Genomic DNA, 24,646 nt, shown 5'->3' with positions numbered 1-24,646 from the left:
TCCCCCCTTCTCTGTCTGTAATTTCCCACTCCAATGACAGTGTGAAATCTGATTTCCACCATCTGCCTTTCATTTACTTACATGTTCAATCCTAGTATATACGTACAATGGTTCAGAATTGTTCACCCATACCGCTGTGGAAAATGACTTCATCAACTAGTCACCATACAGTGGTTATGGGCAGTTCCATGTTTAAAATTTTACAGTTTCTACTCAATTTCACCATTATTTAGATCTACACTTCCCTCCACTCTTTGAGTGAGGTTATATTGTACATTTGTAAAGCTGTTAGATTCTTATGCCACAGTCTGTATCCCATTCAAGGGTTCTCCAATCTTTCAATTGTGCTTTTTTTTTTAACGTAGATATATTAAGGTTCACTTTTTGTGATGTAAGATTTATGGATTTTGATAAATGTGTAGTGTCATGTATCTGCCACTACAGTATCATACAGAATAGTTTTACCATTCTAAAAAATACACTGTGGTTCACCTATTCAACCCCCTATCCTCTCCAAGTCCCTAGCAACCACTGATCTATTTTCTGTTTCTCTACTTTTGCATTTTCCAGAATATCATATAAATGGAATCATACAATGCTACATACTAGCCTTTTCATACTGGATTATTTGACTTAGCAGCAAGTATTTAAGATTCATCCATGTTGTTGCATGGATTCTTTCTTTTTATTGCCGAATAATATTCCATTGTATGGATATACCATTGTTCATTTATCCATTCACCTATTGAAGGACATCTTGGTTGATTCCAATTTTTTGTGATCATGATTAAGCTGCCAGAAACATTTGAGTGGAGGGTTCTGTGTGGATGTAAGTTTTCAAATCAGTTGAATAAATACTTCGGAGTAGAGCTGCTGGATTCTATTGTAATACCATATTGAGCTTTATAAGAATCTGCGAAATTATCTTCCAAAGTTGTTGCACCATTTGCATTACATCAGCAATGACTGAGAGTTCCTATGGCTCCATATTGGCAGCTATTGGCATCATCAGTTTTTTGGATTTCAGCAGTTTTAATGAGTGTGTAGCAATATCTTATTGTTTGAACTTGCATTTCCCTAATAACAATGAAGCTGAGTATCTTTACATAGGCTTATTTGCCATATGTGTAACTTTTTTGGTGAAGTCTTTGTTCTAAACTTTTGCTCATTTTTCAATTGGGTTGTTTGACTTTTTATTGTTGAGTTTTAAGAGTTCTTTATATATTCTGAATGCAAGTCTTTTATCATATATGTAATTTGCAAATATTGTTTCCTAGTCTGTGGCTTGCCTTTTCATTCACTTAACATCGTCTTTCACAGAGTAAAAATTTTATTTTAATAAACTCCAATCTATCAATTTTTTCTTGTATGGATTATGCTTTTGGTGTCATACCTAAAGTCTCATCACCAAACCCAAGATTACACAGATTATTTTTCGATATTTTCTTCTAGAAATTTTACACTTTTGCATTTTACATTTAGGTTTATGGCTCATTTGGAGTTAATTTCTGTGTAAGATGTAAGGTCTGTGTCTATGTTCATTTTTTTGCATTTTGACATACAATTGTTCCATCACAGTCGTTGAAAAGATAATCCTTTCTCCATTGAATTGCCTTTGCACCTTTGTCAAAGATCAGTTGATTTTATACTGTGGGTCTATTACTGGGCTCTCTATTCTGTTCCACTGATCAGTGTTTATTGTTCTACCAATATGTTGTCTTCATTATGATAGCTTTACACTTACTCCTGAAACCAGGTAATGTGAGTACCTCAGATTTGTTCTTTTTTCAGGGTTGTGTTGACTATTCAGGTCCTTTGCCTTTCTATATAAATTATAGAATCAGTTAGTCGATATATACAAAAAAATCTCGCTGGGATTTTGATAGAGATTGGATTGAATCTATACATCAAATTGTGAAGAATTGACATGTTAACAATATTGAATCTTCAATGCATGAGCATGGAATACCTTTCCACTTATTTAGACTGTTAAAAATTTCTTTCATACCTGTTTTGTAGTTTTCTGCATATAGATATTGTCCACATTTTGTTAGATTTATACTTCTTTTTTTCTGGTGCTACTGTAAATGGTATTGTTTTTTAAAATTTCAAATTCCAATTGTTCATTGATGGCATATAGAAAAGTAATTTACTTTTATATGTTATTCTGCAATGTGGCAAGATATGTGCTTGTTAATGCCAGGAGTTTTTGTTTTTGTAGATTCTTTAGAATTTTCTACACAGACAATAGTGTCATCTGCAAATATAGACAATTTTATTTCTTCCTTTTCAATGTGTATAAATTTTATTTCTCTTGTCTTGTTAACTAGTGAGGACTTCCAATACAACGTTGAATAGAAGTGGTGAGAGGACATCCTTTCCTTATTCTGGATCTTAGCAGGAAAGCATTCAGCCTCTCATCATTAAATATAATATGAGCCTTAGGTGTTTTGTTTTTTGAAGCATAATTGATATAACATTATATTAGTTTCACGAGTACAACATGATTCAATATTTGTATATATAGCAAAATGATCACCACAATAAGCCTAGTTAACATTCATCGCCATACATAGTTACAAATGATTTTTAACCACTACTTCAATTTCTTGAATAGACATAAGGCTATTCAGATTACCTATGTCTCCTTGAGTAAGTTTTGATAGTTTGTGTCTTACAAGAAAGTGGTCCACTTCACCTAAGTTCAAAATCCATGGACACAGAATTTTTCACACTATTTCCTTATTATCCTTCTTGGTCCATGGGGTCAGTAGTGATGACACCTCTTTCATTTCTCATATTGGCAATTTGTATGTTTTTTTTTTTCTTGGTTAGTCTAGGTAAAGGTTTACCAATTTTATTGATATTTTCAAAGAACCAGGTTTTGGTTTCCTTGATTTTTCTCTATTATTTTTCTGTTTCCAATTTCACTGATTTCTGCTCTAAGATGATTTCTTTTCTTCTGCTTGCTTCAGGTTTAATGTGCTCTACTCTTTCTTGTTTTCTAAGATGGAAGCCTAAGTTACTAATTTTATATCTCTCTTCTTTTCTAATATATGCATTTGGTGCTATAAATTTCCCTCTAAGCACTGATTTTCCTGCATCCCCCAAATTTTGATAATTTATATTTTCATTTTCATTTAGTTCTAAATATTTTTTAATTTCTTATAAGACTTCTTCTTTTACCCATGGAGTATTTAGAATTGTGTTGTTCAATTTAATGATGTGTGGAAATTTTCCAGCTATCTTTCTGTTGTTAATTTCTGATTTATTTCTGTTGTGGCCTGAGCACATACTTTGTATTCTATTTTTTGAGATTTGTTGAGTGTGCCTTATGGTCCAGAATGTGGTCTATCTTGGTGAATCTTCTGTGTGATCATAAAAAGAATGTGTATACTGATTTTGTCAGAATATTCCATAAATGTCAACTAGATTGTTTTGTTTCATTTGAATATTAATCTTGCTTGGTGTTCTCTGAATTTATTGTATCTATGGCTTGATGTCTGTCATTAATTCTGGCATGTTCTCAATCATTATTACTGCAAATATTTCTTCTGTTCCATTCTCTTCTACTTTGGTATTCCAATTATGCATGTTACATCTTTTGATATTGTCTGACAGTTTTTGGATGTCTGTTCTGTTTTTTTCATGCTTTTCTCTCTTCACATTTCAGTTTGGGAAGTTTCTATTGACCTGTCTTCAAATTAACTGATTCTTTCCTCAGCCCTGTCAAATCTATCACTGAGCCTATCAAAGATATTCTTCATTTCTGTTACTGTGTTTTTCATTTCTAGAATTTCTTTTTGATTCTTTTGTATTAAGTTTCATCCCTCTGCTGACATCACATACCTTGCATGTTGTATACTTTTTCCATTAGAGGTCTTAATATATTAATCATCATTATTTTAAATTCTGTACCTGATAATTTCAACATCTGTGTCACAGCTGAGTCTGGGTTTGATGCTTACTTGATGTCTTCAAAATATGTTTTTCCTTTCCTTTATTTCCCTTTAGCATGCCTTATGACTTGTTGAAAGTCAGACATATTGAATCAGGTAACAGGTACTGAGGCAAATAGCCCTTTAGCAAGCTAGCCCCATGGCTTAGTGGTTAAGTGCGCACTCTCTGCTACCGGCGGCCCAGGTTCAGATCCCGGGCGTGCACCGACACACCGCTTCTCCGGCCACACTGAGGCAGCGTCCCACATACAGCAACTAGAAGGATGTGCAATATGACATACAACTATCCACTGGGGCTTTGGGGAGAAAAAGGGAAAAAAAGGAGGAGGATTGGCAATAGATGTTAGCTCAGAGCCGGTGTTTCTCAGCAAAAAGAGGAGGATTGGCATGGATGTTAGCTCAGGGCTGATCTTCCTCACCAAAAAAAAAAAAAAGCATCTACATTAATCAGGCTAGGAGTCTGGCTATATTTAATGTTTGTTTTATCTATAGGTATCAGGGGCTTCAAATTCCTCTAGAGTCCTTGCTTTTGTATCCACTCTTGGCTTTGGGGCTTTTATTTGTACTGCTCCTTAGAGGAAACCTGTGTCTTGCCTATCTTTCAGCTGTACTCCAGTATTATTATCCTGGAGGCTTGTTGCTGTAGTAGTAAGGTGTGGGGGAAGGGAAGGATTCTATAATCTGATCAAGTCTCATTCTTTTAGTAAACCTGTGTCTTGCCCGTCTTCCAGCTGTATTCCAGTATTATTATCCTGGAGGCTTGTTGGTGTGGTGGTAAGGTGTGGGGAAGGGAAGGGTTCTATAATCTGATTAAGTATCAGTCTTTTAGAAGACCTGTGTCTTGAAGTTGTGGTGTTCACAAGTATTTCTGTCCCTACTCCAAGGGTATACCTTTCTTTCCCCTTGTCACCAATTCCCTTCCCTGGCTGCAGCATTCCCAATTCAATTCCTTAAAGCCCTGTTCTCTGTTCTTTTTTCCCCCTTAGGTGAGAAAGGAATGCTGGTGCTAGGGTGGAATTCTCTTCTCCCAAATGGGATACAGTATCAAAATTATTCTCTGGCAATTTTTTTATCCTGGAGACTAGGCTTTTACTAGGGAGAAGAGTCTGGGAGGGTTTAGAGGTGGCTACTCCCTCCCTTCCCTTGCCAAATCCACTAATACATCTTTCTCAGATCCTCACTGAGAGAATTTGGTGGATTCCTGGAATGAAAGCCCATATGAAGGCCCATAACTGTGGTCTCCCAGGAACTTTTTACTCTCATACTAGTAAGCACTCAGCCTCCAGCAATTCATGAAAATAACCATTTATGTGTTCCTCAGCTTATAGTAACCAAATCTCAAGAGCTCTAGTTCTTTGGACTGCCTGTCTCTCCAGATTTTGGAGTGGCAGTATGCCCCGTCTCCTTGTCCTTTGATGGGTCCAAGAAAAATTACTAATTTTCAGTTTGTTCAGCTTTGTCTTGTTATAAGACAGGGGTGATGACTTCTAAGGTCTCTACATGTTGGAGTAAAACTGGAAGTGTGCCCCCAGAGTTTTTGATTCAGCAGGTTTTGTGGGGGTGGGAAGGTCCTAGAATTTGTATTTCTAACAAATTCCTGAGTGATGCTGATACAACTGGTCTGGAAACCAAACTTCGAGAATCACTGCTGTAAAGAAGAGGTTTATTGCACATTTCTTATCACACAGAAAGCTTTTAAAAATCTTGATGCTCAGGCATCATCCCATAATAGTTAACTCAGAATTTTGGACATGTGACCTAGGCATCAGTATTTTTAATACTAATTTAGAAAACTGTTACACATTGGAATCATGTGGGAATTTTTAAATATATTTACATCCAGAAGTGTGTTAGAGCAGGCTTGCACGAGCTTGCAAGAACTGAATTATTAAACTACCAGGAATTTTATGAGCTAATTTTTAAACAGTCATTATTCAAAATTAAATTATATAAACTTACAATTAAATAAATTGTAGTAAATACAAAGATAATTACTCAAGACTCATCATTTCCTAAGTGTCATTAAATTTTACTATTATCTAAATTCTTGTAGTTATTTATAGCTATTGTATCTGTATGTTGAAAATACTAAATAATAATGTGCTACTAAGTATCTCTTCCCAACTTCCCATTCAGAAATTCCATGTTGGTAGCTTGAAATCTGCTGTGGTGAAAATATTTATACCATGGAAATTGGCAAATGCTATAAATCAGGGCTCCCCCTACCTCAGAGCAGGTGGTTTTATACTTACTATCATACCACTACTTACGCCTAACCCCCATTGGGATTAGGAATATTCCAATTCAATTGGCCTGGAATGAGACTTGAGTATGGCATTTTTAGGAGGTATACCAGATGATGTTAATGTGCATTCAAGATTGAGAAACACTGCTGCAGTCTGAAAGAGCAGCCAGGGGGTAGAAGTAGAATTGTCGAGGTGGGATTCACTTTAGAGGCTGACTTCGTTCGCAGTTAGAATTCACCGGCACCTGGCCAAGATGATATAAACATCTGTATTACCCTTCAAGGATTCTGGAGGTGAAGTTGTTTGAAGCTGTTTTACTCCTGTTTGTTTGTCTGTTTTTGATGTAGACAAGTAGAGAAAGGCCTCAAGGCAAATCATTACATAAATATTTTAGTGTTTATCTCAAGAGCAGTGCAAATCCATCCAAGAGTTTTTAAGCAGGGGAGAATGTGATTAGACCGTGTCTTTCAAAAGATTGTTCTGGATACAGTTTGGAACAAATTGAGGGTAGAGAGCTGGGGGAGGTTATGACAATAATCCAATCCTCTTTGTCTCCCTCTGAGAGGTTGAGTTTCTCTCCTGCAACAGACATTGCTGATTGCCTGAGTGTTCAGTGCTAAGCTTTCTCCTCTCCCTTGCCTCTTTCCATTAATAGCGGCTGGGAAATCAAGTATTTACCTTTCCTAGCCTCTCTTGAAGCTATTGATGACACGGTTCTGGCCAATGAGATAAAAGCAGAAATATACAGGGGAAGGAAGGCTTCTGGGAAAGCTTTACTGTCCTGATAAATGAGGGAGATGTGATTGGTTCTTTTCCCCTTTTTTCCTCCTTTTCTGCCTTTTCTCCTTCTTTCTGCCTTTAATGTGGAGCTGGGGCAGCTATTTTGAGACCACGAGACAAGAAGCAAGAAGAAATGGCTTAAGGAAAGAGAATAGCAGAGCTGCCAAACCAGAGTCTGACATAATTAAGCTACAAAACCTAAGCCAAAAGTTGTCTTTATTTGTTTAAGCTAATGGTAGTTGGGTATTCTGTTACTTGTTAGAAGCATTTCTGTTACACCAAAAAGGAGAGTCCATCAAGCACTTTTCCAACCTTACCAATATTTTCACTAATCCTTCATCATCTTAGAGGGAGGACATCCTTACTGCACTCCAAAGCAAATGGCCCTCAAGGACGTGCCCATTTCTTCCTGCACTTTTGATCAACCAGTATTTCCTCATTCTTTGATCTTCACTTTCATAATCCTTTGCATTACCTCACATTTTATTCTCTGTCTGGAATGGGCCTCTCCTATTTGTTCTCCTGACAAATTATTAATCATCTTTAAAAACCCAATTCAAAAGTCAATAATGTTCTCTGTGAATGTTCTCTTTTTTTTCACCTCCAAGGAGTTAATCTGTCCTTTCTAAGTGCTCCCATCACATTCTGCATATGTCTTGTTATGGCATTGACACAACATATCAGAATTATTTGTCTCCCAAGTTAGAGGCTGAGCTCTTTTAAAACAGGGTCTGTGATTCCTGAGGCTGGTGGTCACTGAGGCAAGAGAGTCACCTTGAGAACCTTAACAAATATACGGATACCACCCTGGTCATTCTCATGCAGCTACTGCACAGGCCAGCATGTGGGAATCATTACCATAGTTCTTGCATCTCCAGTACCTGAAAAATAACGAACATATTTGCTGACGGAATAATGGACTGTTATTGAAAGGAATGATTGTATTTTCATTACCTGTAAAACTAGCCAATTTTTCTCGTTTGTAGGATGGTTCTTCTAGGTCTTCTGCTATTGATTCATTAGTCGATACACTTGATTTAGAAACTGTACTGCTTCCTAAAACTGACCTTTAATAATGAATAACAACATTATTCATTTATTTAGATTCCTCATGGGCAATTAAATATATAAATGAAAACATTATCAGATTGAGAAATCAAATATACTATAATCATATAAGCAAAATTGATAAAAATAAATTAGTTCTTTAAACATGAGTTGATTTTTAATGTTAAGTAAAAAGTCATTTAAAATATATTTTAGAAATAAGACATGTCAAAACTATGCCTAAAGTCCTTCAATAGATTCCCAATATATTTAGGATAAAAATCCATAATACAGCCTACCTACTCAGATTCTCCATCTTCATTATCACTCTTCCCTTCCCTTTTTTTTTTTTTTTTTAATAATTTCCTCAATCTTGTGGAGTTCTCTTACTCTTCAGGGCCTCAGCCTGAAACACTCTTCCGTTCATTTTTCACTAGGTTTCTTCTCATCATCACTCAAATCTCATCTTAAAAATGTGGTTTATTCAATTTGATAAATGTCCTTTCAAGATTTAGTTAAAAGAAAATCTATGTACTTGGGGGGAAATCAATACAGTGAAGAATCCAAAAACAATTTCCCTAAACATATGAACTTAACATTATGATATTACATACTTATTTTCCTCTTTCTATTTAGAGTCCCAACTGCCTTCCAATGGGGTGGGTCCAGTTTACTGAAATACCCTTTGTTTTGCGGAGCATTCCCATGGCTTCTGTATGCAAATTTGGAGGCAGATTCTAAAGCAGCATATTTTTTCCTAAAATCTCATGTTTGGTTAGCATCTAGAACTTTTAATTTGTCAAATTGAAAGTTACACACTCAAATATTTCCCTGTAATCTTTAGATTGTTTTAGGACATACTGTTTTATTATTGCAAAGACTCTGAACTTGACTATAAGCATTAATATCAATTATATATAATTATCTACATAATAAATGCATAACATTTCATTTACCAAAAAAAATTATGAAACAGAGAGAAATCAAACCCTAGGAGAACAGGGATTTGCATGAAAGAATAGGGGAAAAAAAGGAAAGCCACTTCTTCCCATAAACTGCAGCACAAAAGAAAGTGAAGAAATATGTCTATGAGTATGTGATGCTAGCCCCCATCTTTTGGTTCCTCACGAAATCTTGAGTAAAATCTATATATTTTTTCACAAACAGTTTGGTGTGAATGTAGGAGAACTTCTTAAGACATGCAAAGTTCTACATGTAATTAAAACATGAGAAGAACATAGACAGGGCACACTAGCATGACAGAGTGGAGCTGGAAGACTGGAGACAACTGATATCTAAGTTACATATATGCAACTGAAATGGAAAGAATACATATGATGTAAAAAAGAACTATAGGGCCGGCCCCGTGGCTTAGCGGTTAAGTGGGCGCGCTCCGCTACTGGCGGCCTGGGTTCGGATCCAGGGCACGCACTGACGCACCGCTTCTCCAGCCATGCTGAGGCCACGTCCCACATACAGTAACTAGAAGGATGTGCAGCTATGACATACAACTATCTACTGGGGCTTTGGGGAAAAAAAAGGAGGAGGATTGGCAATAGATGTTAGCTCAGAGCCGGTTTTCCTCAGCAAAAAGAGGAAGATTAGCATGGATGTTAGCTCAGGGCTGATCTTCCTCACAAAAAAAAAAAAAAGAAATATGGAATAGCATACTCTACCTTGTAAACTGTCCTAACATACTAGGATTTAGTGTGTTCTGATAAAGGCTGTAGGAAGATATATAATCTGATGCAAGGGATCCTTCTTGTGATGTCAATAGTTTATTTGGCTTTGCTGTACCAATATGTGGATCTGGACGGTAGAGAGGTCGGGGAGTAACATCAACTCCATGTGCATCAATCACCTGTGGAAAATGGTTATTTAAAATAAAATAAGTAAAAAAGATTGGGTTTCTGAATAATAGGTCCTAGAAAATAGAAGTAAAAGTAGTCGGAAAAAAGATAAGTATAATGTTTCTAGGATAAACATGAAAAATTAAATGATAAAGGATATTATGCTTAAAAAGTTTTTTAACTAGGCATACATTTTTTAAAAAGTCTTATTTATGTTTTACCTATATACAAGTAATGTATATTAGTGTTCAGAAAATTCAGAACCATAGAAAGATAATTCATCCAGATTGTCAATATTTTGGTATATTTAATTTTTATGTATAAGCTTTAAAAAAACATTATTTTTCATTTAACATTTTAGTAATAAACATTTCCAAAATTATTACATATTTTTGGCTAATTTTTAATCTTTTCAATTATGAAATTTAACATATAGAGAAATGTAATTAAAACATAACCATATAGTTAAATAATATAAAGCAAATGTTCTTATAATCACAACTAAAGTAAAAAAATTAGAACATTGATAGCACTTCCAGAATACTATGCCCCTCCTGCATCACAGATATCACCCTGGCCTTTCCCCTTTCTGAATCACAGCCTCCTCCTCCTCCTCAGTGGTAATCATTAACTTGGTTTTGGTAATCATTTTCTTTCTTCTTTTTATAGTTTCATTAAGTATGCATTCCCAAACAATAGCATTTACTTTTTATAAGTTGTATTGAAGTAAAATACACATACAGAAAAGTGTACATATAAATGTACAGCTTAATCAGTTTTCAAAACTGAACACATCCATGTACCCAGCACTCAGATTTAGAAGCAGAAAATTACCAGCATCCCAGAAGTTCCTTTCATGAGAGTCACTACCTCCCACCGAAGTTATCCTGACACCATGGATTAGTTTTGCCTGTTTTCAAACTTTATTTAGATGAAATCATACAGTATGTACTCTTTGGTATCTGTTCTTTTGTTCAATATTATATTTGTGAGATTAATTCGTATTGTTAAGTATAGTTGTAGATGGTTCATTTTCATTGTTGTACAATATTCCATTGTGTGAATATGTCACAATTTTATTTATCTATTCTATTGTTCATGGACATTTCTGTAGTTTCCAATTTTGGGGCTACTACAAATGGTGCTGGTGTGCATATTGTTGTACGTGTGTTTTGCTGAATAGGCTGTATGAATCTATGTCGGGTATATACCTAAGAGTGGAATTTCTGGGTAATGGATTATGTATATGTTCACTTTTAATAGATATAGCTAAAAAGTTTTCCCAAGTGGTTCCCACCAACAATGTATGAGAGTTCTGGTCACTCCCGATTTTTGCCAGCACTTGGTGTTTATCATGTTTATCAATGTAATTTAGTTTTGCCTGTTTTAAAATTAATATAAATAGTCATATATTATGACTGACACGTCTGACATTTTATTCAATGATATGTTTTTATGTTTCTCCGTATTGTTGCATGTACAGTAGTTCATTCATTTATTGATGATTGTAAGGTAGTCTGTTGGATTAGTATACCATATTTTATTTACCCATTTTACTTTTAATAGACATTGAGTTGTTTCCAGTTTTTGGCCATCATGAAAATCATTTCAGTAAACATTTATATACAAGTATATACTAGTATACATGAGAATGCATTTCTCTAGGGGACATATAGATGTGAAATTGATGGGTCAACTTGGTTAGATAACCCCAAACTATTCTCCAAATTGGTTGTAACAATTTTCATGATTACCAGCATTGTGTGACAGAGCTTACTCCACATTCTCATCAACAACTTGCACAATCAGATTTATAAATTCAAGCTAGTCTGGTATGGGTATACAGATATTTCGTTTTGATTTTAATTTTCATAAAGTTGAACTTCTTTTTACATATTTATTCCCATTTTAATTTCCTTTTTGGGAGGAGAATGCCCCATTCAAGTCCTTTGCACACTTTTCTATTGTGTTCTCTTTTTTTATTGGTAATGGAGTTCATTAAATATTCTGAATATGAATCCTTTGGTTTTATGTGTTACAAATGTCTTCTTCCACTCTGTGGCTTCATTTTCTTTGTGGTATCTTTTAATGAATAGAAGTTCTCAGTCTTAATGTAGTCAAATTTATCATGGTTTCCTTCATGGTTTATTCTTTAAATGTCTCATTCAAGAAACCATTCTCAATCCTGAAGTTATGAAGATATTTTTCAATCTGTTGCTTTTCATGTTTGCCTGGGATTGAGTTGTGTGTATAGTATAGGGAAGGAAGCCAATATATCTTTATTCCATACGCATACCCAATTGTCTCAACAAGAATTTTTGAAAATCCTGTCATTTCCACATTATTCTGTAGTGCACATTTATTATAAGACAAGTGTTTATATGTGCTCAAGTCACTTGTAGGCTCTCTGTCTATCCCTTTGATAATGTTACACTTTTTATTAAACTTGGTGTCTAGGAAAGCAACTCCTTCCACCAAGTTCTCATTCAAAAGTATCTTGGCTATTCTTAGGCTTTAGTAGTTTCATACAAATTTTAGAGTTACCTTGACAAGTTCCTGAAAAAAATATAATGAAAAAAAAAACTTCTGAGATTTTAACTGAAATTATAAAGAATCTATAAATCAAAATTTGGACATTAGTGTTATGCTTATAAATATTGACTCTTTTTATGCATAAACATAGTCTATTTCTCCATTTGTTTGGCTCTTCTTTAATGTCTCCCAATAAAATTTTATAGTTTTTAAAATATAGGTATGTGCCTCTTTTGTTATATTTATCCATAAGTGTTTAACCCATTTTAGTGCTATTATAAATGGTATCATTTAAAAATATGTTGGGGCCGGCCCGGTGGCGCGAGCGGTTAAGTGCATGCACTCCACTGCAGCAGCCCGCGGTTCGCCGGTTCAGATCCCGGGCGCACACTAATGCACCACTTGTCAGGCCATGCTGTGGTGGCGTCCCTTATAAAGTAGGAAAGATGGGCACGGATGTTAGCCCAGGGCCAATCTTCCTCAGCAAAAAAGAGGAGGATTGGCGTCAGATGTTAGCTCAGGGCTGATCTTCCTCACAAAAGAAAAAAAATATGTAATTTTTAACCATTTGTTGCTGGTATATAAATATACAACTGCTTTTTTTTATTTGATATCCAATAACTTTGCTAAGCTCTATTATTAATTTGAATAATTATCAGTAGGTGATTTTTAATTTTATATGTGGACAATTGTGTCATCTACAAATATTCAACGTTTTGTTTGTTTCTTTGCAATTCTTACACTTTTCATTTCTTTTCCTTGCCATACTGAACTGGCTAAGTCTTCCAAGAATGTTGGGTAGAAGTGGATCCTTCTTAGAACTGTTCACTATAAACATAATCATTGCTATAGGATTTTATAGATACCCTAAATCAGATTAAAGAAGTTACTTGTGGGCCGGACCGGTGGCGCAAGCGGTTAGGTGAGCACGCTCCGCTGCGGTGGCCCGGGGTTCGCTGGTTCGGATCCCGGGCGTGCACCGACGCACTGCTTGGCAAGCCATGCTGTGGCGGCGTCCCATATAAAGTGGAGGAAGATGGGCACAGATGTTAGCCCAGGGCCGTCTTCCTCAGCAAAAAAAGAGGAGGATTGGCGGATGTTAGCACAGGGCTGATCTCCTCACAAAAAAAAAAAAAAAAAAAAAAAAAAAAGTTACTTGTGATTCCCAGTTTCGTAAGAATCTTTTCTTTTTAATCATGCATAAATATTTCATCTTATCAGATACTTTCTCTCTGTGTTGAAATGATCATATGCTTTTTTCCTTTAAGCTGTTAATGTGGTGAATTACACTTATGGATTTTTAAATGTTAAACCAATCTTAATTTCTTGGTATGAACTCAACTTCCTCATGAGGTATTATCTCTTTTTATTGTTATTGAATTTTGCTAATATCTTACTGAGGATTTCTCCATCTATGTTTGCAAGATAGGGTGTAATGTTTCTTTCTATACTGTTGTAGTCAGATTTTGATATCAAGATAATTCTAGCTCATAAAATGAGTTTTGGAGTATCACTTTTCCTGTTCTGTTTTTGCTCATATATGTTTGGTATATATCATTAGAGAAACCATGTGGGCCTGGAATTATCTTTGAAGGAAGGTTTTTAAATTACTCATATTAATTTCTGTAATAGCTTCCAATTTTCAATTTTTGTTTGTCCCTTGGTAAAATGTAAATTTTTAAAAGAATTTTCCATTGTATCTCAATTTTCAAAATGCAAAATTGGAATGAATTTGCACACAATATGCACTAATTATCTTTTAAAATAGCTTTTAAAATGTTCAGTTCAGTGGTTTTTAGTATATCCATAGATATGTGCAACCATCACCACAGTTAATTTTAGAACCTTTTTATCACTCAAGAAGAAACTCTGTATCCTTTAACTATGACTCCCTAAACCTCGTCTCCCCTCCCAGCGCTAGGCCACCACTAACGTATTTCACACTTCTGTAGATTTCCCTATTTTGGACTTTCATATGAGCTGAATCATATAGCATGTGGTAATTTTGTGACTGGCTTGTTTCACTTAGCATGATGGTTTCAAGATTCATCTATGTTGTACCATGTATCAGTACTTCATTCCCGTTTATGGTTGAATAATGTTCTATTGTAAGGATATACCACATTTTGTTTAGCCATTTGTGCATTCATGGACATTGGGGTTGTTTCCACCTTTTGGCTATCATGAACAATGCTGCTATAAACATTCATGTACAAGTTTCTGTGTGAAAATATATCTTAATTTCTCTTGGGTATATAGACCTAAGAGTAGAATTGCTGGGTCATATGGTAACACTATGTTTAACCTTTTGAGGAACTACCAGACTGTTTCCCAAAGTGGCAGGACCATTTTACATTCCCATCAGCAGTGTATGAGGGTTGTGATTTCTTCACATCCTCATCAACATTTGTTATCTGACTTTTTGATTCTAGCCATCCTAGTGAGTGTGAAGTAAATATCTCATTATGGTTCTGATTTGCATTTCTCTGATGACTAATGACGCCAAGTATCTTATCATGTGCTCTTTGACCATTTGTATATCTACTTTGGAGAAATTCAAATTCAAAAGGAGTATTCAAATCCTTTGCCCAATTTTTAATTTGGTTGTCTTTTTATTACTGACTTGTAAGAGTTCTTTATATATTCCACGTACAAACCCCTTAACAGATATACGGTTTGCAAATATTTTATCCCATTCTCTGGGTTGACTTTTCACTTTATTATAGCCTTTGAAAGACAAACATTTTTAATTTTGATAAAATCCAATTCACCTATTTTTTTTGTTGTTATTATTTTTGGTGTCATATCTAAGAATCCTTTGCCAAATCCAAGGTCATGAAGATTTACCCCTATGTTTTCTTCTAACAGTCTTTTAGTTTTGGCTTTTACATATAGGTCTTTGTTGAGTTAATTTTTTTATATGGTGTGAGGTAAGGGTCCAACTTCATTTTTTTATATGTGGCTATCCAGTCATCCCAGCACCATTCGTTGAAATGACTATCCTTTGTCTGTTGAATGGTCTTGGTACCCTTACCAAAAATCAGTTGACCATAGATATATGGGTTTATTTCTGGACTCTCAATTCCATTACATTGATCTATACGCCTACCCTTGTGCCAATATCACACTATCTTGATTACTGTTGCTTTGTAGAAAATTTTGAAATTGGGCAGTGTGAGTCTGTCTACTTTATTATTCTTTTTCAGGATTGTTTTGGCTATTCTGGGTTCCTTGCAATTCCATATGAATTTTAGAATCAATTGTCAGTTTTTACAAAGAAGTCAGCTAGGATTCTGATAAGATTGTGTTGAATCTATAGATCAGATTGGGGAGTATCACCATCTTAAAAATGGTACGTCTTCCAACCCATGAATTTGGGATGCTTTCCCATTTATTTAGATCTTCTTTAATTTCATTCAATAATGTTTCATAGTTTCCAGAGCATAAGATTTTACTCCTCTTATTAAACTTATTCCTAAGTATTTTATTGTTTTTGATTTTATTGTGAAAGAAATTTTCTTAATTTTCAAATTGTTTATTGCAAGTGTATAGAAATACAATTTTTATTTCTATATGGATCACTTATCCTGAAACCTAACAAAACTCATTTATTAGTTTTAATAGTTTTTTAGTGGATTTCTTAAGAGTTTCTATATACATTATGTCATCTGTAAATAGAGATTGTTTTACTTCTTCCTTTCCAATCTGGATGCCTTTTATTTCTTCTTCTTGCCTAATTGCCTAATTTAGAACCTCCAGTACATTGCTTAATAGAAGTGGCAAGAAGGATTTGTCTTGTTCCTGATCTCAGAGGCAAAGCATACAGTCTTTCACAATTAAGTATGTTTGTTAGTGGGTTTTTCATAAATATCCTTTACCAGGTTGAAGAAATTCCTCTCTATTCCTCGTTTAAGTGTTTTTATCAAGAAAGAATGCTGGATTTTGACTAGTGCTTTTTCTGCAACTGTTGATGTTATCATGTGATTTTTGCTTTTTATTTTATGGATATGATATCACTATATTAATTGATTTTTAGATGATAAACCACTTTGCATCCCTAGGATAAATCCCACTTGGTCATTGTTATGGATTGAGTTGTCTCCTCCCAAATTCATATGATGAAGCCCTAACAGGGTACCTCTAAATGGGACTGTTTTGGGTGATAGAGCCATTAAGGAGATAATTAAGTTAAAATGAGCCCATTAAGGTGGGCTCTAATCCAATCTGACTAGTGTCCTTAAAGGAAGAGTAGATTAGGACAAAGAGACAACAGGGATGAACACACACAAAGAAAAGGCCATGTACGCACACAGCAAGAAGGTAGCCATCTGCAAGCCATAGAGATGCCTCAGAAGTAACGAAACCAGCTGACACCTTGATCTTGGACATCTAGTCTCCAGAACTAATAAATTTCTGTTGTTTAAGTCTGTAATATTACTCAGTCTGTAATATTTTGTTATGGCAGCCTTAGCAAACTAATGCAGTCATGGTATATAACTCTTTTTATATGTTGCTAGATTTGGTTTGCTAGAATTTTGTTAAGGATATTTGCATCCATATGCATAAGAGATATTGGTCTATAGTTTTCTTTTCTTGTGATATTTTTGTCTGGTTTTGATATCCGGATAATATTGGCCTCATTGAACAAGTTGGGAAGTGTTCCCTCCTCTTTTATTTTTTGGAAGAGTTTGTGAAGAACTGGTGTTACTTCTTCTTTAAATGTGTGGTAGAATTCAACAAAGAGCTACCTAGCCCTGGGCTTTTCATTGTGGGTAGTATCTATCTACCTACCTACCTACCTACCTATATCTATTTATTATTGATTTAATCTCTTCCCTTATTATATGCATACTCAGATTGTCTATTTCCTCTTGAGTCAGCTCCCCTGATAAACAGTTTGTGTTATTTTATGAATGCGTCCATTTCACGTAAGTTATCTAATTTGTCGGGATACAATTGGTCATTTATAATAATCCTTTTTATTTCTGTAAGGTTGATGGTAACGTATCCTCTTTCATTTCTGATTTTAGTACTTTGAGTCTTCTCTTTTTTTTTTCTCTTGGTCAAACTAGCTACAGGTTTGTCTATTTTGTTGAACTTTTCAAAAAACCAACTTTTGGTTTCATTGATTTTCTCTATTATTTTTCTATTCAATATTTCATTAATTTCTACTCTAATCTATATTATTTCCTTCCTTCTGTTTACTTTATGTTGTTTGCTCTTTTTTTACCCAGTTTCTTAAGGTGGAAGGTTAGGTTATTAATTCTAGATCTTTCTTCTTTCTAATGTAGTCATTTACTTATATAAATTTCCCTCTAAGCACTGCTTTAGCTACATCCCATAAGCTTTGGTATATTGTGTCTTGAATATCAATCATCTTGAAGTATTTTATAATTTCCCTTTTGATTTCTCCTTTGACCTATTGGTTATTTAGGAGTGTGTTGTCTAACTTACATATATTTATGAGTTTCCTTAATTTTTCCCTGTTATCGATTTCTAATTTCATTCCATTGTGGTTAAAGAACATAATTTGTATTATTTCTACCCTTTTAAATTTGTTGAGATTTGTTTTCTGGCCTTGCATATGGTGTATCCTACAGAGTGTTTCACGTATGCTTGAGAAGAATGTAGATTCAGTTGCATATTGGGTGGAATGTTTTCTAGATGTATGTTAGTTCTAGTTGGTTTATAGTGTTGTTCAAGTCTTCTATTTCCTTGTTGAACTTCTGTTTAGTTGTTCTGTCCATTATTGAAAGTGGGATTGAAGTTTCCAACTCTTATTGTTGAATTGTCTATTTCTTCCTTCATTTCTGTCAGTTTTTGTTTTATATATTTTAGTGCTCTGTTATTATGTGCATATATGTTTATAATATTTATATCTTCCTATTGGATTGACCCTTCTATCATTATAAAATGTCTCTATCTCTAGTAACATTTTTTTCACTCTAAAGTCTATTTTGTCTCATATCAGTATAGGCACTTCAGCTTTCTTCTGGTTAGTGTTTTTGTAATATATCCTTTACCACATTTTTACTTCAGCCTCTTTGTATCTTTGAAACTAATGTGTGTCTCCTGTAGAGAGCATATCATTGGGTCATGTTTTTTATCCAGTCTGACAATCTATACCCTTTATTTGGATTGTTTAATCCGTCTACATTTAATGTTCTTATTGATATAGTTGGATTTACATCTGCCATCTTAATTCATGAGTTCCATATGTCTCATGTCTTTTTTGCCCTCTATTCCTCCTTCATTACTTTCTTCTGCATTGAGTGAATATTTTTTAATGTAGCATTTTAATTTTATTAATTATTTTTTTCACTATATTTTTGAGGTTTTTCTAAGTGGTTGTTCTAGGGTTTATCATACACATCTTGTCAAAATCAGCTTTGGATTTATATTAGCTTAATTTCAGAAATATTGCTCATTATATAGCTCTATTCACTATTCCCCCCTTTTGTGGTATGATTTTTACACACATTACATCTATTAATGTTACAAACATAACAACTCAGTGCTATAACGATCATCTTACCATTTGTCATCATTTCCTTAGCCCATTACAGCTTTGCTTCCACCTACCTCCCGTGTACTATTACTTGCAAATATATTATACACATATTACACTTCTAGATGTCATAGGTCCAATAATATATTACATATATTTATTATTTTATACATTTTTTTCAAATAAGAAAGGAATAAATGCATTAATAGTGTTATAATTACATGTACTGGTGTTCTTTGTTCATGTGGATATGAATTACCGTCTGGGTTACTTGCTTTCAAGCTGAAGAATTTCCTTTAGTATTTCATGTAAGGTAGGTCTTAAAGCAATAATTTCTTTTGCTTTTTGTTTATTTGGGAAACTCTTTATTTTGTCTTCCTTTTTGAATGATAGCTTTGCTGGATATAAGATTCTTGGTTGATAGTTTTTTCTTTGACAACTTCAAATCCGTTATCCTCTGCCTTCTGGCCTCATTGTTTCTGCTGAAAAGTTATCTTGAAATCTTAATGGGTTTCCCTCATAAGTGATACACTGCTTTTCTTCTGCTGCTTTCAAGATTTTCTCCTTGTCTTTGACTTTCAGCATTTTTACTATGATATGTCTGTTTATGGGTCACTTTGCCTTTGTCCTTTGGGGAGTTCACGGAGCTTCCTGGATATAGGGTGTGGTTTTCAATAAATTTAGGGTGTTTTCAGTCATTATTCCTTTGAATTTTTTTTTTCTTCTCCTTTCTGTCTCTCCTATCTTTCTGTTACTCCCATTATGCACGTTGGTGTTTGATGGTGTCCCATATTTCTCTGAGGCTCTGTTCATTTTTCTTCATTCTTTTTTCCACTCTGTTTTTGGCTTATGTAATCTCTATTGATTTGTCTTCAAGTTTGCTAATTCTTCCTTCTATAAGTTAAAATCTACTATTGAGCTCCTCTGGTGAATTTTTAAAGTTTCAACTACTGTGCTTTTCAATTCCAGAATTTCCATTTGGTTCTTTTTTATAATATCTATCTTTTTATTCTTTGGTGTGACATGGTCATCGTACTTTGTTTTACTTCTTTAATCATGGTTTCTTTAGTTCTATGGTGCTATTTATAATGGCTTCTATTAAATCTCTTTCTGTTAAGTCTGACATCTGTTTCCTCCCACAGGCAGTTTCCTTTGCCTGCTTCTTTTCTTGAGTATGGGTCATATTTTCCTATTTCTTTGCAGGCCCCATAATTTTTTGTTGGAAACCAAAGATTTTAGATAATATATTGTAGCAACTCTGGGTACTGGTACCTCCCTCCTCTCTAGAACTTATTATTGCTATTTGCTTGTTGATTTGTTTAGTGATAACCTGGATTATTTTAGTGAGGTCTATTTCCTCATTATGGAATGAATGGTGTTCCTCAAAAGAAGATATGTTGAAGTCCTAACCCCCAGTTAGGTCCTAACCCTCAGATTGTGGAAACAGGGTCTTTGCAGTTTTAACCAAGTCACGATGAGATTATTAGGGTGAGCCCTAATCCAATATTACTGATGTCCTTATAAAAAGGGAGAAATTTGGACACAGACACACACAGAGGAAAGACATCATGAAGACACATGGGGAGAACACAACGTGAAGACAGGATTGGAGTGATGGCTCTACAAGCCAAGGAATGTCTGAGGCTACCAGAAGCTAGGAGAGAAACAGATCCTTCCCTAGCATATTCAGAGGGTACATGTACCTGCTGACAACTAAATTTCAGATTTCTGGCCTCCAAAACTGTAAGATAATGAGTTTCTATTGTTTTAAGTCACAGTTTGTGGTACTCTGTTAAGGCAGCCTTAGGAAACTAATATGCCCCTTCCCAACATTTACCCCCACACACCATTAACCCTCTGATGTTGCTCCTCAGGGAGGTGCAGCTTTGGGTATACCCACAACCATCCTGGGATGACAGTGGTACTGTTAGGGCTCTCTCCCATGCTTACCCTGACCACAATCAGCTGTTAAACTTCACTAATTGCCAGCTGATTGCTGGATTGGTTTCAACAATGCCCTGAGGCATAAATTCTGTACAAACTAATTCAATCAAATTGTAGCTCCTTCCAGGGAATAGTTTCTGAGGCCAATGTTTGATATTTGTTCTCACTCCAGAAAGGCTCCTCCTGGCATCCTTTATTCTCTAGTTCCCTATAAACTAGCCAGCCTATTGTCTAGGATGTATCTTCATTAGATCCATGAATCTTCACCCAATTGCCTTTTACCACAACCTCCACTGCCTTTTTTTTTTTTTTTTGTGAGGAAGATCAGCCCTGAGCTAACATCCATGCTAATCTTCCTCTTTTTGCTGAGGAAGACTGGCTCTGAGCTAACATCTATTGCCAATCCTCCTCCTTTTTTTCCCCCAAAGCCCCAGTAGATAGTTGTATGTCATAGTTGCACATCCTTCTAGTTGCTGTATGTGGGACGTGGCCTCAGCATGGCCGGAGAAGCAGTGCATTGGCGCGCGCCCGGGATCGGAAGCCTGGTCGCCAGTAGCGGAGCGTGCGCACTTAACCGCTAAGCCATGGGGCCGGTCCCCTACACTGTTTTTGAGGAAACTCTTGGGTTTAAACTTCTCCATGCTCTGTTGCAAATGAAGCTGGTTCCTTTTAGAAGATATTAGGAGCTGTTTTACAGCTTGCTTCTCTCCCCAGATAAAATCTCTGCACTAGGTCTCTGGAGCTGGGAGTAGAGACAATGGTAAACTTCTCTATGAGTGACATCCTCACTCTAGGTGTTGAGTGCTCCATGGAGGTGCTGGGGCAGGAGCCTGAGATTTTCTCAGTTTGCTTCTTGTGACATTGAACCATGACCTCACAAATCAGGGGAAGGCCCCAGTATTCTCAGTATGCCACACCCAAGAGCTCATCAGTGGGGTTTAGGCAGAAGAAAGGAGTCCACACCTCTCAATCAGGCTTACCTGGGACTTAGCCTCAGCAGCAAGCATTTGGGAGCAGGATGAGAAACACTGCAGTCCTACTTCTGCAAAAGAAAGTCCTCTGTCATGTGAGCTGAAGGGAGAGGGAGCCCTGCGTTCTTGGCTGCGAGCAGTCTAGAGCTGGGTGTCTGCCTTGCTAAGCTGGGAGGGGGAAAGGAGGGAGTGATCTTGGCCCAAATACCACAGGCCCTCACCTTAGGTCCATTTCCTGAGGCAATAAATAGTTGTTTTCTAAAAATAATTTTTACCAGTTTCACTGTGGAGTGGGTCATTGGAGCTCTTCACATCACCATGCTGGAAAAGTTGATCTATTTTTTAAAACTGTGGTAAAATGCATATAACATAAAATTCATCATCTTAACCATTTTTAAGTATTCAGTGACATTAGGTACTTTCACATTGTCGTGCAACCATCACCTCCATCCATCTCCAGAACTCTTCTCATCTTGCAAAACTGAAACTTTGTACTCATTAAACAATAACTCCCCTTTACTCCCTTCCCTCGTAACCACCATTCTACTTTCTGTCTCTATGAATTTGACTATTCTAGGTATCCCATCCCAAGTGGAATCATACAGTATTTGTCCTTTTGTGACTGGCTTATTTCACTTAGTATATCTTCAAGGCTCATCTATATTGTAGCATGTGTCAGTATTTTTTTCCTTTTTAAAGCTGAAAAATATTCCATTGTATATATATGCCACATTTTGTTTCATTCATCTGTTGATGGAAACTTGGCTTGCTTCCACCTTTTAGCTATTGTGAATAATGCTGCTATGAAAATGAGTGTACAAAGAAATATCTGTTCAAGTCTCTGCTTTCAATTCTTTTGGGTATAGACCAAGAAGTAGAATATATGGTAATTCTACTTTTAATTTTTTGAGGAACCACAGTACTGTTTTCCATAGTGGCTACACCATTTTACATTCTTACTGACAGTACACAAAGGTTCCAATTTCTCTATATCCTCACCACTATATAGTCTGTTGCTGTTGGTTTTTTTTTTATAGTAGCCAACCTAATGGGTGTGAGGTGGTATCTCATTGTGGTTCTGATCTGCACTTCCCAAATGATTAGCTATGTTGAGCATTTTTTTCATGTGCTGCTGGCCATTTGTATATCTTCTTTGGAAAAATACCTGTTTGAGTCCTTTGTCCATTTTTTAATTGAGCCGTTTGTCAGTTGTTGAGTTACAGGAGTTCTTTGTATGTTCTGGATACTAACCCCTTATCAGACACACAATTTTCAAAAATTTTTTTCTTCATCCTATGGGTTGCCTTTCACTCTGTTGTTGTGCCCCTTGAAACACAGAAGTTTCTAATGTTTTATGTGGTCCAATATATCTATTTTTTTCTTTTATTGTATGTGCTTTTCGTGTCATAGCTAAGAAATCATTGCCAAATCCAATGTCAAAAAGTTCTTCCCTTATGTTTTTGTCTAAGAGTTTTACAGTTTTAGCTCTTACCTTTAGGGCTTTGATACGTTTTGGGTTATTTTTTATATAGTGTAAGGTAAGAGTCCTACTTCATTCTTTTTTGCATGTAGATATCCAGTTTTCCCAACATCTTTGTTGAAAAGACCATCCCAGGGCCAGCTCCATGGCCTAGTGGTTAAGTTCAGTGTGCTCTGCTTTGGCAGCCTGGGGTTCACAGTTTTGGATCCCGGATGTGGACCTACACACCACTCGTCAAGCCATGCTGTGATGGTGGCCCACATACAAAATAGAGGAGGATTGGCACAGATGTTAGCTCAGGGCAACTCTTCCTCAGCAAAAAACAAAAGAAAGAAAAGACTGTCCTTTCCCCATTGCACAGTCTTGGCATCCTTGTTGAAAATCATTTGACCATATACGTGAGGGTTTATTTCTTGGCTCACTATTCTATTTCATTGGTCTATATGTCTGCCTTTATGCCAGGGCTACCCTGTGTTGATTACAGCAGCTTTGTAGTGAGTTTTGAAATCAGGAAGTGTGAGACCTCCAACTTTGTTCTTCTTTTTCAAGGTTGTTTTAGCTATTTGGGGTCCCTTGATATTCCAAATGAATTTTAGGACGGATTTTTTTACTTCTGCAAAAATGTCATTGGGATTTTGATAGGGATTGCATTGAATCCGTGGATTGCTTTGGGTAGTATTGACATCTTAACAATATTAAGTCTTCCGATCCACGAACAAGGGATGTTTTCCCATTTATTGTTGTCTTCTTTCATTTCTTTCAGCAATTTTTGTAGTCATCAGTGTACAAGTCTTTCACATCCTCAGTTAAGTTTTTGCCTAAGTATTTTATTCTTTTTTGATTCTATTGTAAATGGAAATCATTTTCTTAATTTTCTTTTTGAATTGTTCATTGCTAGTGTATAGAAACACAACAGATTTTTATTTGTCAATTTTCTATCCTATAACTTTGCTGAATTTGTTTATTAGTTGTTTTTTTTTTTTAATGTGGAATCTTTAGGGTTTTCTACAAATAAGATCATATCATCTGTGAACTGAGAAAATTTTAATTTTTCCTTCCCACTTTGGATGAATTTGATTTCTTCCTTTTGCCTAACTGCTCTGGCTATAATGCCTACTACTATGTTGAATAGAAATGGCGAAAGTGGGCCTCCTTGTCTTGCTCCTTATCTTAGAGGAAAAGCTTTCAGTCTTCATCATTGAGTATGTTAGCTGTAGGTTTTTCAGAATGCCCCTGAGGAAACCCTTTCTCTTTCAAGTTAGTTGAAAGGTTTAAAAAAATTTTTTTTTTAAATCATGAATGGACATTGAATTTTTTGAAATGCTTTTT

The 24,646-nt window shown here is 35.5% G+C and overlaps 1 protein-coding gene across 1 annotated transcript in view; it reads right to left on the bottom strand.

Annotated features, from left to right (window-relative positions):
- Positions 1 to 24,646, bottom strand: part of DNAI4 (dynein axonemal intermediate chain 4) — a 99,565-nt gene that overhangs the window by 63,542 nt on the left and 11,377 nt on the right. The window contains exons 3-4 of the mRNA XM_087449305.1: positions 9,709 to 9,893; positions 7,940 to 8,052 (exon numbers count right to left, since the gene is read on the bottom strand). Coding sequence (XP_087305431.1) covers positions 7,940 to 8,052; positions 9,709 to 9,893 — 298 coding nt within the window. The remainder of the gene's footprint in view (positions 1 to 7,939; positions 8,053 to 9,708; positions 9,894 to 24,646) is intronic.

Source organism: Ceratotherium simum, chromosome 2 (genome assembly GCF_057802395.1).
Source record: "Ceratotherium simum simum isolate JZ-2026a chromosome 2, ASM5780239v1, whole genome shotgun sequence".
Taxonomy (NCBI): domain Eukaryota; kingdom Metazoa; phylum Chordata; class Mammalia; order Perissodactyla; family Rhinocerotidae; genus Ceratotherium; species Ceratotherium simum.
Note: the sequence above shows the minus strand (reverse complement) of the source record. Positions and strands in the feature narration are given on the sequence as shown.